This window comes from Dipodomys merriami, unplaced genomic scaffold, assembly GCF_024711535.1.
Source record: "Dipodomys merriami isolate MVZ:Mamm:240054 unplaced genomic scaffold, mDipMer1.0.p SCAF_7, whole genome shotgun sequence".
Taxonomy (NCBI): domain Eukaryota; kingdom Metazoa; phylum Chordata; class Mammalia; order Rodentia; family Heteromyidae; genus Dipodomys; species Dipodomys merriami.
In genome coordinates this window covers 2,166,955-2,181,915 of record NW_027206290.1, presented here as the reverse complement: position 1 = coordinate 2,181,915, position 14,961 = coordinate 2,166,955, and the positions used below count along the sequence as shown (strand labels likewise).

At 41.4% G+C, this 14,961-nt stretch overlaps 1 protein-coding gene across 1 annotated transcript in view; it reads left to right on the top strand.

Moving 5' to 3' along the window:
* Positions 1-865: 865 nt before the first annotated feature.
* Positions 866-14,961, top strand: part of Ptger3 (prostaglandin E receptor 3) — a 72,896-nt gene continuing 58,800 nt past the window's right edge. Inside the window, exon 1 of the mRNA XM_070007060.1 lies at positions 866-1,850. Coding sequence (XP_069863161.1) covers positions 954-1,850 — 897 coding nt within the window. The 5' untranslated portion in view covers positions 866-953. The remainder of the gene's footprint in view (positions 1,851-14,961) is intronic.

Genomic DNA, 14,961 nt, shown 5'->3' with positions numbered 1-14,961 from the left:
GCTTGCTTTTCTTTTTCTTTCCTTTTCCTTCCTTCCTTTCTCCTTCCTTCCTTCCTTCCTTTCTTCCTTCCTTCCTTTCTGTGGTTAATTGGAAATAGTCCCACGGACTTCCTGCCTAGGCTGGCTTTGAACCCTGATCTTCAGATCTCAGTTCCTGAGTAGCTAGGAATACAGGCGTGAGCCACCAATGCCCGGCTAGGCGTTATCTTTTCGTTGTACAGTTTCAGTGGCGCTCGGATTAGGGAGGGAACAGTTTCGCCTTTTCACAACCATTCCATTTCAAACGGGAATTTTTAAATAAACGAAACTGCAATGCAAACGAGTGTGCCTTGCTCATTAGCTGGTTAAGGACGGGATAGAAGACTTCCCTGGTTGCGCGTCCATGGATAGACAAGAAGAAAGGCGGGCACCCAGGTAACCCCTGGCGGCTTGAGCTGGGTTTGGGAAGGCTTTTTAACCAGCTCCCACCCACGCCCACACTGCCAGCACCCAGTGGGAGGCACCACTTCCCTCTGGAAGGCAAAGTGGGTGTCGCTTCCCGCCAGGAATGGGGGCGTTTCCCGAAGAAGCGCCTAAAGGTTCACCCAGCCCTGGTGGCCCAGTGCCTGGGGAGGCGCTCGGTTGCTTCTCCGCCCTCTTCCCACCTAATTCTGTCTACACCCACGGCGCCCCGCCCCTTCGGCCTTATAGACGGTGGGGACGCTGGGGCACGCCTGCTGGCCGGAGGTTTACGCAGAGCCGATCGCGCGTTCCTCCCCAGGGTCGCCTGGAGCCCCCCGCAGCGGGGCTGCAGCTGCCAGCGGAGCGGAGCCAGGCGGCGGCCGCGCCCGCACCATGGAGCGCAGCCCAATCCCTGCCCGGGTGGCCGCCCACCTCTGCCATCGCTCGTGCCCCGTCTACCAGCTCTCCGTGCAACTGTCTCCGTGCCTTGCCCTCCTCGCCTCGAAGCCAACATGAAGGCGCCCCGGGGCGACGGCGGAAGCGCCCCTTTCTGCACCCGCTTCAACCATTCCTACCCGGGCATGTGGACTCCCGAGCGCTCCACCGAGGCGCGGGGCAACCTCACCCGCTCCCCGGGGCCCGGCGAGGACTGTGGATCGGTGTCCGTGGCCTTTCCGATCACCATGATGATCACGGGCTTCGTGGGCAACGCGCTGGCCATGCTGCTGGTGTCTCGGAGCTACCGGCGGCGGGAGAGCAAGCGCAAGAAGTCTTTCCTGCTGTGCATCGGCTGGTTGGCGCTCACGGATCTGGTCGGGCAGCTGCTCACCAGCCCCGTGGTCATCGTCGTGTACCTTTCCAAACAACGTTGGGAACAGCTCGACCCGTCGGGGCGGCTGTGCACCTTCTTCGGCTTGACCATGACTGTGTTTGGGCTCTCTTCGCTCTTCATTGCCAGCGCTATGGCCGTCGAGCGGGCTCTGGCCATTCGGGCGCCGCACTGGTACGCGAGCCACATGAAGACGCGCGCCACCCGCGCCGTCCTGCTGGGCGTGTGGCTGGCCGTGCTCGCCTTCGCCCTGCTGCCGGTGCTGGGCGTGGGTCAGTACACCGTCCAGTGGCCCGGGACTTGGTGTTTCATCAGCACCGGGCAAGGGAGCAATGAAACTAACTCTTCTCATGACTGGGGCAACCTTGTCTTCGCCTCCACCTTCGCCTTCCTGGGGCTCTTGGCTCTGGCAGTCACATTTGCCTGCAACCTGGCCACCATTAAGGCGCTGGTGTCCCGCTGCCGGGCCAAAGCTGCAGTCTCGCAGTCCAGTTCCCAGTGGGGCCGGATCACAACCGAGACGGCCATCCAGCTCATGGGGATCATGTGCGTGCTGTCCGTCTGCTGGTCTCCGCTTTTGGTAAGTCGGAGTTCCTGGATAGGGGAAGGCGGAGGGATGCTGGCTTTAGGCGTCGTTCCGGTGACCGCGCCCACCAGAACGGGTTTGCAAGCTGAGAGCCTTAGGGAGAATCCTGCGCTATCCTGGTTCTATCTGCAGAGATGAGCTTCTTGCTGAAATGCCCACAGCGCCCGTGTGTCTGGCAGGCATCGCATTACGCACAGGTTCTGCTCACTTGGCCTTTGCTAAATTGTCTCTAATCCGGGGAGGGTGGGGGAGACACAGGTTGCACTTTAGTGCATGTGCCGGCATAGTTTGCCCCGGGCGCATTAGGAGAGGAATGGCGATGACCGCTGTAGTGGCTGGTACTGTTTTCTCTTTATTTGTAAACACCACTCGGTTAGGGTGATTTTGCACCCCGCAAAATAACCTACCTGCCACCTCAAACAGGCACCGCCCTCTGGCCACTTGTGAGCCCTAGCTGCTCAGGGAGGGTAAACCTTACTTCTGGATGCATTCCTGCCTGGGGGCAGGAACTTGAAAGATGGAGTGGCTGCAGAGGTCAGCCTCAGCCCCTTGGCGGCGTGTGCCTGACCCTCTAGGAAGTGCTTCAGCCCACACTCCGTCAGTGGGGAGACCTAGCATACCAGGAGTCCCCCTGGCCTGCATTTGCTACTTTGTTTGCTTGTTTTTCCATTGTCCAAAAGTGCTGGGTTTTAGAGAATTCAAGCAGAGAAGGTACGCGTTTTCCAGACCCCCACGCCAGCAAAACTATGAAGTGACCTGGGAGCAATAGATATTTTCACAGGCTCCAAAACTCCAGCTCTTAAATGATCTCTCTGAGTTTTGGTTCTGTTTCTTTTTCGCTAGAAACTTCTGTGGATATGTGTTGTTCAGTAATTTCACCAGGATAGGTGATTATTTGGTTCACAAGCGACTTACCTTAATAGATATTACAGAAAGAATGACCCCTTTACAATCCCCGTTATAACCTGTTATACACTGAAGGCCTGCACGTATATTACACAGCTGAGCAGAACCACTGAAAAACAAAGGCAGTGTTTGAAGAACCTACACACATCAGGTTTTTTTAAATTAAAGTAAAATACACATAATATAAAATTTACCATTTTAACCATTGTTAAGTGCATGGTTCAGTGACATTGAGGGCAGTGATATTATGGGAGTATAACTAGTTTTAAATCTCTGGTCTTTTTAAAATAGAGAAAATGTTTCGTCCAATCTCCTCTGACTTTGACAAAGCAGGTATGGAAGGATCCCTATGTGTAGTTAGTATGGGACATCTTTGAACACAAACTTGGCCCTAAATCAGTGACTTGGTTGCAAGGAGAGAGTTATCTGAGGACCTAACTACTGACAAGTCGCTCTAGGTTCCAGGAACTGGCTGATGTCATCATCCCGGGCATATCAAAACCCAGTCCAAGTTTAGATATTTATTCCTACAGTTGAGGAGTGGATTGTTTAAGTGGCAAGCAGAAGGGGAAAAGAGCTCTAAAAAATCCATTTTACAGAAACTAATGTAACTTCAAAGGCAAACAGAATATCTCAGATTTTCACAACACTCTTCTGAGTCTTACACTTGTGAGTTCGCTGTGGCACACAATTTCTATCCTAGGGTAAAATGCATGGGAATTCTTGCCTCTACAATTCATCAGATTCATAATACTCATTTGCTCCTCTGTTTTGTTTTTGTGTACAAAATAAACAATGCAATGATTTTTTTCCCTTTGGAAAATTTAATTTACATACTATTCAGTATGGGTGCATCAGAAAGAGTCTTGATCATTGTAACTTAGGATGGCCTGCTCACTCTGGACTTGCTGCTCAAGAGTAGAGCACTTATATAGCATGCTCAAGGCCCTAACTTCAGTCTCCAGTACTGACAGAAAAGAATGTCCACATAGAGGAAGATTGAATTTAAACTAATCTTATTTAATTTCAATTAATAGCCTCACTGAGATGTTTACTGGTATGTAGCAGTTTGTCAGTTGGTCATTTCTCATAAAAGCATTGACCTTAAATTCCACATGTGGTCACATCAAAAAGAAGAACTTCTCAAATTCAAAATAGATTCTCTTTGAAGGAAATAGTTCCATTTTCTGTTTTAAATCTTACCTTATCTTAGCTTTAATTCAAGAGGCTAATGCCTAGAGAATCATAGGTCAAAGCCAACTTGGGCAGAAAACTCTGTGAAACCTCATTTTCAAATAACCAGCGTAATACCAGACTAAACATGTGGCTCAAGTAGTAGTATGCCAATTGTGAACATGAAAGCCTAGCAAGATATTATTCTATGCCTTGAGTTCAAACTCTGGTCCTGGCACGCACATGCGCACACCCACACTTGCATGCGCACGCACATGCACCCATGCACCCACGCGCATACACACAAACACACTCATTAAAAAAGGAAGAAAGAAAACAAAAGGAAGGAAGGAAAGAAGGAAGGAAGGAAAGAAGGAAGGAGGAAGGAAGGAAGCAAGGAAGGAAGGAAGGAAGGAAATCCCCATGTATCCTAAGAAAGATTTCTGGTACATAAGTGGGATCATTTCAAAGGAAGGAACTGGTTAAAACTGCTCTCTTAATAGGATAGTGAATTACAGGGATGAAAACACTAGAATCTGATGAATTAATTTTCAGCTTCTTAGTGTTAACATGAGAAATCCTTTCTTACATCTTTTTTTCTTCCTTTCAGCTTTGGTTGAGTTAGACATCAAATACTAATCTATCATAGCTATAATAATGTTTCATTGTCACTGCTGCAAAACTTAATAGAATCAAGCAACCATAATAAGAAAAAGTCTCAACAGCTGCAAATTCTCACTGTATAAATACAGTGTGGTACAAACAAAAGCTTTCTTTTCCTCATATTTTTTAGAAACTTTGGAGAATATTGCAGAAGATAGGAGTTAAGGGAATGATAAGGTGTGAGTTTTGAAATATGACTATGAGAAGTAAAAATAATTGGGAAACTAGCATCACAATTAGATGACGTACCATTCTTACAGTTCTACACTGTTTATATAGGGTGTCAAATTGCTACTTAGTTGGAATTAACCATTGGAATCAACCAGTTCACAGCAATACAGTCTATTTAAGTGTGTGTGTGTGTGTGTGTTTGTGTGTGTGTGTGTGTGTGTGTGTGTGTGTGTGTGTGTGTGTGTGTGTATTTGTATTTGCGTCACTGGGCTTGAATGCAAAGTCTTGAGCTTGCTCAACTGGTGTTCTACCACTTGAACCTGTTTTTTTATGATGTTTATTTTGGTGATGGAATCTCAAAGACATTTTTCTCAGGTTTGCTTTGAACCTTGAGCCTCCAAATTGTAGCCTCCTAAGTAGCTAGGATTCCAGTTGTGAGCCACTGGTGCCTGGCTACTAATATTTTATTTTTTCATGAGCTATGCTTATCAAATTGTTCAATTATTTGACATGATAGCTAAGTTCCCAGATTCGGAAAACCCTAGGATGTTGTTCAAACAAATCTATGAGTACATTTTGTTCACTTTATAAGTTGGTACCCCAAAAGGTAGATTGTAAGGAATCTGGTGTGACTTTGTGTTTACTCATGTAAAGATAGACATTTCTATCATTATAATAGTAGATATAGACCTAATCATCAACATTGTAAAAAGTAAGTTATGAAGAACAAACACTTTTTTATCTTCAGTGTTAGAACTAGATTAAAGGGCTGGGAAGGTTGCTCAATGTTAGAGTGCTTGCCTAGCGTGCATAGAACCCTGGGTTCAATTCCTCATACAGAAAAACCCAGAAGTGGCGATGTGGCTCAAGTGGTAGAGTGCTAGTCTTGAGCAAAAGAAGCTCAGGGACAGTGCTCAGGCCCTGAGTTCAAGCCCCAGGACTGGCACCAAAAAAAAAAAAAAAACTGGATTAAAGCACCCTTGAGAGCCTTTGGATGAATCTAGAATCAGCAAATTCCCCACACATTAGCTATAAATACAAACAGGTGTGCTTTAATTTGAGAGGCTATTTCACAATATAGTTTAAAAACTTTTCACTTGCTTCTGTGTGTGTGAGAGTGTGTATGTGTGTTGGACACTAAACATATGGACTTGTGTTTACTAGTACTATTCTATTACTTTATCCATTTCCTTTTAATATACTATATATAGTATATATATGTATACTATAGTATATATACTATAGTATATATATAGTATACTATGTATACTATAATATATACTATATAATATATGTTAGACCTTTACTTTTAATATATTACATGTGGTAGATATGTGTGCTGGATTATTTGTAGATGAATTTTATATACAATATATGAACTATATGAACTATTGTTCATTTCCTTGTCACCTCTACATACAAATTTCAAATTTCTGCCATATTTCAGCTGTTACATTAGGGAAAATGATGAAGCATATCAGTCCTCCCTTTTAGGAAGAATCTTCTATGATTCATTTTTATGAAAGCTTTAACTTTTTTGTCATATCTCAGTCTTACTACCCATGATTAGTTCTGAAGAATGCAGGGATAAGCTATTCCCTCTCACCCCTTCTCTCTGATTCACAGATGACCTATAATATTAACTTTTAATAAAATGATTGTCCTTAAAAAAAGAAAGTTGAGATTATTTGAATTCTTTATATTTCTGAGTTTACTATCATATAGTGTAGAAGGCCTATTAAATAGACTTTCCTTGTTACACTGTTGATCAAACCCAGGGCCCTAAGCATTCTAAGCAAACATTCTATCACTGAGCTACACTAGACCAAAATAGAATTATGAAAAAACTGGCAAAAGAGTTTGTGCCATTCAGAGAAGCATGATTTCTACATTTATGAGTGAAACAACTAAAGAACAATGAAGCAAGCTAGGATATAATTTATGCCCTTGGCTCTCAGAAGAAAGTCCATCTGAATTTGCCAAAGTGAGCATACACGAAGAAGTGGCATGACATGACTAGGTCTCATGGCAGACCTCAGTATGCCAAGAACCCAGCCAAGAAGAACATAGTATAAAACTAGAACAAAGGGAATCATAGTCAGAAAATGTTCTTGAACAAGCAGAAAAGGTCAAAACTATGTACATATGACCATATAAGATGATGTTAAGCGAAATGAATCCTGAGGGACACAAGTGTTTTTTTCTTTCTTGCTATTGTTTTTAATGTACTTATAATGCATTATGAGATTCTTTTGTTTCTTTTGTATGTTCTTCCCCTACAGTATAACCCCTGTTCTCACTGTATTTGATTCCGGTGCCCTGCATCTTGTATATACATTTTTTTTTTTCTAATTTGGGAAGGGGAAGGGATAAAACAAAACGCTGAAATATGGATACAGATTGAGCCATTGCAACGAGATGTACAAGACACTATATTGAAAATGAACTTTACAATTTCGGGGAGGGGAGGGAGGAGTTGGGGAGGTGGGGAAGGAAGGGATGGCAGGGGAAAAACAAAGGAGGAGGTCACAATGCTCAATAGGAAATGTACTCATTACCCAACTCATGTAACTGTAAGCCCTCTGTACAGTATTTTTACAAATACAAACACACACACACACACACACACACACACACACACACACACACACACACACACACATAAAGAAAATGTTCTTGAATCCAGATTGAGATACTTACACTCTGAATGACAGGTGAGGACTTTGCTTTTTTGCCAATAGGCAGTAGAATGGCTAGTGTGTGTCTTTGAGTAATGAAGAGTTAATTTGCCTGGTGCCAATGGTATCCCGTGCCTGTAATCCTAGCTACTCAGGGTGGCTGAGATCTGAAGATCACAGTGTAAAGCCAGCTGGGGCAAGAAAGTTTGTGAGATCTTATCTCCAAATAATCAATCTCTCTGTCTCTCTGTCTCTCTGTCTCTTTGTCTCTCTCTCTCTCACATACACGCACACACACACACACACACACACAAATAAAGCTGTGGCTGCTAGCTGTGAGTTAGGCCATGAGTTCAAGACTCAGGACTGGCATGAGGGAGAGAGAGAAAGAGAGAGAGAGAGAGAGAGAGAGAGAGAGAGAGAGAGAGAGAGAGAGAGAGAGAGAGAGAGAGAGAGAGAGAGAGAGAGAGAGAGAGAGAAAGAATGGGGGAGAGAGAGAAAGAGAGAGAATTTATTGGCAGGGGTATCAGGTATAGATAGAAGTAAGCTGAAGAGCCGGGTGTTGGTGGCTTATGCCTGTCATACTAGCTACTCAGGAGGCTGAGATCTGAGGATCACAGTTCAAAACCATCCCGGGCAGGAAAGTCCATGAGACTGTTATCTCCAAATTGGAAGTGATGCTTAAAGTGTTCAAGCACTAGCCTTGAGCTGAAGAGCTCAGGGACAGTGCCCAAGCCCAGTGATCAAGCCCCACAACTGACAAAAAAAAAAAAAGAAGAAGAAGTAGGCTGAAGAATGAAAACATAAGGTCAGGTATGACTTGCTTTTGAAGAAATTTAAGATCTAAGGAGAGACAGTGAGAAGAGATGAGTTGAAGACAGAAAGATAAGAGAAAACTGATGCTATTAGAAATGATCAATTTTAGAAGTGACTGATTCAAAAAATACTTATTGAATATCTACCATGTCCTGTCTTCATGCACATTACCTCAATTGTCTCTCATAAGACTGTCATTGATGCTATCTACATCACTCCCATGAATTAGTGGAACATAAAGAATATTGGAACCAAATTTATAATTCAGGATATCTGATTGAGTTTACTTTCAATCTTGGTTGTTGTTTATTTGTTTGTTTAACCTGGAAGCCAAAAATTCTAAACCTAATAGCAGGACTAGAAAAGTTATGTATTCTCTTATATGTAAAGTACAGAGATAAGGCTAGACATCTGAGATCTTTGTCCCATTATACTATTTTCAAATTCTTTAATTTGGGAGAATTACCCTTCAATGATCCAAAATGTACAGTTTGAAAAGGGGAATGTGTAGTCGATATTGTGTACAGATGGGGTGCTCTGAGTTAATGGCTTTTGGACATGGTACATGTGGTTAATGATGAAATATTCAAATGATCTATCCAGAAGTTAATATAACCTGAGCTAAATCATAACTAAAAGATGTTGATTTAAAATTTTAGGTCTATGAGAGAGAGCCTAATATTAAACACTCCTTAAGCTATCATCTTTAAAAAGTTCAGGTGCTCGAGAACTGGAACATAATAGTGACTCATTGGCCTTTCTCATTTGAAAAAGCTGTAAAGGTCAATAGCTCAATGACAAGTTTCCCTAGATTCACTTTTCTGGAAATAATACTCTGGCATATGCACTGTAAGCATTTGTAAATCTGGGATTCATCTTGGATGCTAAAGAGTAACAGTGACTGACTACAAGCTCTTTCAGTTTTTACTTCAGACCTTGCATTGCAGGGAAATTGTTAGGGGTGGGGGAAGCCATCCTGATTTCTTTTTTTTTGCATTTGTGTGTTCCCATTTGTTGCATTCATTTATCTAATTCACTCATTCAACTCTGAGATCTACAACTGTAATAATGTCAAAATTTACCTCTTCTATTTTCTGAAATTCTTTTTTTTTTCTTCTGAAATTCTTGGAGATAAGGAAGAAATGTGTGATTTGATTCCTGTGGAGGATCATAGGAATTCTCCAGAAAATTATAACTTTCATAAATTAAAAATAGTAAGTTAATTTTTTTCTTGAGGGTCTCCTTACATCTTATCTCCTAAGTATATAAGTTTTTTTACAGTAAACCTAGTGACTTCTTTAATGAGAGGGATGTACAAACACAGATATATATATATATATGCATATATATATATATATATATACATACACAGAGAACATATGTATACACACAGAAGTATCATTACAGAAGTTGCACCGCTTGTAACTTCACGCAGATTGTAGTTTTTACCTGACATGTTTCTCTGTCCATTTTCCACATGTCACTTTACCCCTCAACCAATCAACAGTATCTTCCAAGTATTCAGCATTCTGGAATTGTTTGCTTGTCCCAGCCTTGGTCCCGTAGTTCCTTGCACTTGCCTATCATATTCTATGTCACACTTCATTTGGCATACTGATAAGTGCTTTTCTGTTCTCACGGTTCTCCCAAGGTCAGGGACACAAGTCTTGTACAGCATTCTTTTTCTGGGAACTCTTTTTTTTGTGTGTGTGCCAGTCCTGGGGCTTGAATTCAGGGCCTGGGCACTGTCCCTGAACTTCTTTTGCTCAAGCCTCTACCACTTGAGCCACAGTGCCACTTCCAGCTTTTTCTGTTTATATGGTACTGAGGAACTGAACCCAGGACTTCATGCATGCTAGGAAAGCATTCTACCACTAAGCCACATTCCTAGCCCTTTCCTGGGAACTCTTATAACTACCTTGCCACATAAGGCTTACTTAATTATTTCTTATCTTCTGAATACCTGAACATCAGATTTGGGAAGACAGGTTTCACTCCTCCTCACAAAGGCAATCATATGTGTCACTTTAGACAATCACTTAATACCTTTGTGATTTTTTTCTTGTAAAATAGAAACAAACACCTACCCAATCCATGTTACAGAATTGTAATTAAAAATAAGCTAAATATATGTGAAAATAAATGAAAGGTATACATTGCCTTGAGATGCTTTATTGCTGCTGAATCCTGTTAGCAAAATGGTTATATTTCTTCCATATTAGGAATACTACTCTCATGTTTTACTGGACAACTCTGTTGATGTTTTGTGTTCCAACATATCTTCCTCAAAAAAATGAAAGAGTCTAGTAATGTTTTACAGCTTGATTAATTATAATTCACTGGCAATACAAAAGAAAAAATGTGTCAGATAACCTAATTTTTTCAAAGAAATAAAAGTTAAAAGAAATAATAAATCACATGTTCATAAATTTGTATAAAGCATTGTCACCCTTCCTTCCCTTTACTACTTCCTCCTTCCCACCTTTTCTCCTTCACTTCCTCCCTCCCTCCCTCCTTCCCTCCACTCTCTCTCTTGCATGCTCTCAGCTCTGGAATTCACTTCCCTTTAGAACTGCCAGTTAGCTTCTTAAATCTAAATATACTGGATTTATTTCTCTTCCTTTAAACTTCAAGATTAGCCACTACCTTGTGTTCTAAACACATCTGTCCCAGGGGTAAAATGCTGTCCTTCTCTGCACCCATCAGAGGAAAATTACTTATCTTTTTTTTTTTTTTTTTTTTTGTCGGTCTGGGCCTGGGCGCTGTCCCTCAGCTCTTCAGCTCAAGGTGAGCGCTCTACCACTTGAGCTATAGCGCCACTTCCGGTTTTCTGGTGGTTTATTGGAGATAGGAGTCTCACGGTCTCTCCTGCCCGGGCTGGCTTTGAACCGCGATCCTCAGATCTCAGCCTCCTGAGTAGCTAGGATTACAGGCGTGAGCCACCAGCTCCCGGCGAAAATTACTTATCGTTTACAAGTAATCAGAAATATTGGTGCTGGGTACAATATCTGCTATGGACGCAAAACCCAGAATTGAATTTACATAAGCCTTCAATGAGACCAGAGTGAAAAGCATAGAGATTCACCCTGCCACATACAGTGTGGATAGATCCTGGCAATGTGTTAATATTATTTTCAGGCTATGAGTAGCATAAATGTCATTTCCCATTTAGTGATCTGCCCAGATATTCTTTATAGCAACATTTATAAGGACTTTCCAGTGATAGTGTTCATGTTTATTCAAAGTCTGTGCATTGCTTTAGCAGTGCTAGTTTCATGATAGGAATTTGAAGAACAGAAAATCTAAAAATGAAATTTGTTGGCAGAAACAGGAAAGGAGATTTGATTCTTCACAGTTTAATTCTTCAAGAAAAAAGAAAATTAGCCACTAATTTAGATAAAAAGCTATCTAGGATAAACCCTACACAATCTATATGAAGTAGCATAACTTCTTTAAAAAACAAACTAACTAACAAACAAACTTGGAGCAGGACACCAGTGGCTGTAATCCTAGCTACTTAAGAGGCTGAAATCTGAGGATTTGGGTTAGAAGCCAGCTAAGGGAAAGCAACCAGGCTCAAAGTCAAGCCCCAATACTGGCATACCACACACACACACACACACACACACACACACACACACACACACACACACACACACACACACACACACACACACACACACACCATGGTAATCCACACACACACACACACACACACACACACACACACCATGGTAATCCAAAACTAAAAGATCGTGTTAGAACTGGCAATTCATTTTTAAAGCAAATACTTATTTAAAAAAAGTTACAAGTGGGGCTGGGAAGGTGGCTCAGTGGTAGAGCGCTTGCCTTGCATGCATGAGGCTCTGGGTTCGATTCCTCAGCACCCCATAAGCTAAAAGAAAAAAGCCGAAAGTGGCGCTGTGGGTCAAGTGGTAGAGCGCTAGCCTTGAGCTAAAGAGCTGAGGGACAGTACCTAGGCCCAGAGTTCAGGCCCCATGACCGGACCAAAAAAAAAAAAAGACTTACAAGTGATTTAAATATACACATTTTACTAACCTAATTTTTTATACTTCTTACCACTATATATAACTATATATTAATATATTATAGTAGATAATATATAAATAATATTAATTAGTATATTGAGTATATTAATACATAGTTATATATTACTTATCCTATATAGTTTATATAATATATATTATATATTATATTCTATGTATGCCTTATATAGTTATATATATTGATAGCTTATTCTATGTAGGATAACATATATAAAAAGAAATATATTTTTTTAACTTTCTCTGAAATTAATGGTATTTTCTGCGTTTTAGAATAGCTGTTACATGACTCATGAAAATCTGGAAATATATAGTTCAAGCTGGAAGTGCTGAAAGGTTATGCATGTGGGGAATCCCCAAGGCAGTAAAGTGGAGATTTGATAGTCTTGATGTATAATTTCTTGCTATCAAACACCTTTCATGAGTGGTGCTTCTGGCAGAACTCCCTATCTTCCCAAATAGAAGAATGCCTCCACAGCAGCTGGCAAGCTGACCCTGTTTCCTGAGAGGAGCAATAGAGAGTTGTTGAAGATACAGCTGAGCACCACAGAGAGAGAAAGGCTCTGGAGAGCAGGAAGTCTGTGGCTGATCTTGCTTTCATGTGTAGAAATCATTTTGTCTCATTGGTTTTCATTTATCAGTAGATAAAGTAACTGAGATTTTATTATTTTCAGTTTGGACTACCTATGTTTATACATAAAAGTGTCCCTGTTGTAGATACCATTTTAGATTCATGTCAGAAGACACCTAGCAACTCCTTAAGATGAAGCTTAGAAATGTATGCAAATTGATGGTCCAGAGGAGACACTTGAAGAAATGCTCAACTTCTCTAGCCATAAAAGAAATGCAAATCAAAACAACATTGAGATTCCACCTCACTCCAGTTAGAATGGCTATAATCAAGATCTCTAATAACAACAGATGCTGGAGGGGATAGGGCCAAAAGGGAACCTACCACATTGTAGGTGGGAGTGTAAACTTGTTCAACCACTTTGGAAAGCAGTATGGAGGTTCCTCAAAAGACTACACATAGAGCTCCCCTATGACCCAGCAATCCCACTTTTGGGCATTTACCCAAATGATCACAAACAAGACCATACTAACGCTACCAGCACAACTATGTTTATCGCACCTTTATTCACCATAGCTAAGATATGGAACCAACCTAGATGCCCCTCAGTAGATGAATGGATCAAGAAAATGTGGTATCTATACACAATGGAATTCTATGCCTACATCAGAAAGAATGACATTGCCCCATTTGTAAGGAAATGGAAAGCCTTGGAAAAAATTATATTAAGTGAAGTAAGCCAGGCCCAAAGAACATAGATCCCATGGTTTCCCTTATTTGCAATAACTAGCATAAGTCTAGGACAAGCAGAAAAGATCAAAAGCTATGTACATAAGACCATATAAGATGATGTTAAGTGAAATGAACACCCAGATAGGGACACAAGTGTTTTTTTTTTTCTTTCTTGCTGTTTTTTTTTTATGTACTTATAATGTACTATGTGATTCTTTTGTTTCTCTTGTCTGTTCTTCCCCCACGGTATAACCCCTGTTTTCACTGTATTTGATTCCAGTGCCCTTCATCTTGGGGAGGGGAAGGGAAATAACAAAAATGCTGAAATGAGGATACAGGTTGACCCATTGTAACAATGAGATGTACAAGACACTATGTTGAAAACAAACTTTACAACTTTGTGGGTGGGGAGGGAGAAGTTGAGAAGGTGGGAGGGAAGGGATTGTAAGGGAAAACCAAAGGAGGAGGTAACAATGCTCAATAGGAAATGTAGTCATTACCTTAGTCATGTAACTGTAACCCCTCTCTCTAGTATTTTTACAATAAAAAACTTAAAAAAGAAATGTATACAAATTGGCAAAGGCCATAGGCTTTAATTTTCAATACTGAAGATTGAACTCAGGACCTCATGTGGAGACAACTCACATATTCTTTTAACAGGTCATTCTTACTATGATTTTATCATTCTGATGTCTGACATTAATAATGGTGATCATGAGGCTGGGAAGGTGGCTCAGTGGTAGAGGCTTGCCTTGCATGCATGAGGCCCTGGGTTTGATTCCTCAGCACCACATAAGCAAAAAGAAAAAAGCCGGAAGTGGCGCGGTGGCTCAAGTGGTAGAGTACTAGCCTTGAGCTAAAGAGCTGAGGGACAGCACCCAGGCCCAGAGTTCAGGCCCCATGACTGGACGCCCTCAAAAAAATCGTGATCATTATTTCATATAGCTTGTGTTAATTATAGCTCTAGAAGATTCCATTTTATATTACATTCTACATGAATGATATTTCTTGAAGTTGAACAGCATGCAACTTATCCACCTCTTCATGGTAGCCTTAATCATTCTAATAAATATATCCCATCCAATGGACATTACCATCATTGCTTTTATTGTCACATGGTGCCTTTCCATCCAAGCTACACTGACCAAAGTAAATAATTCTTGTTTCTATAACATCTGCTCCCACATGATTTCTCTTGAACAGAGAGAAGTGATAGAAGCTTCTAGAATCAACATACATATATCAAAACAAGGTAGACATTATAAATGCAAGGGAAAGATACTTTGGAAGAGTATCAGAGATCCCTCTTGATGCACTGGTAGAGGCTGGGA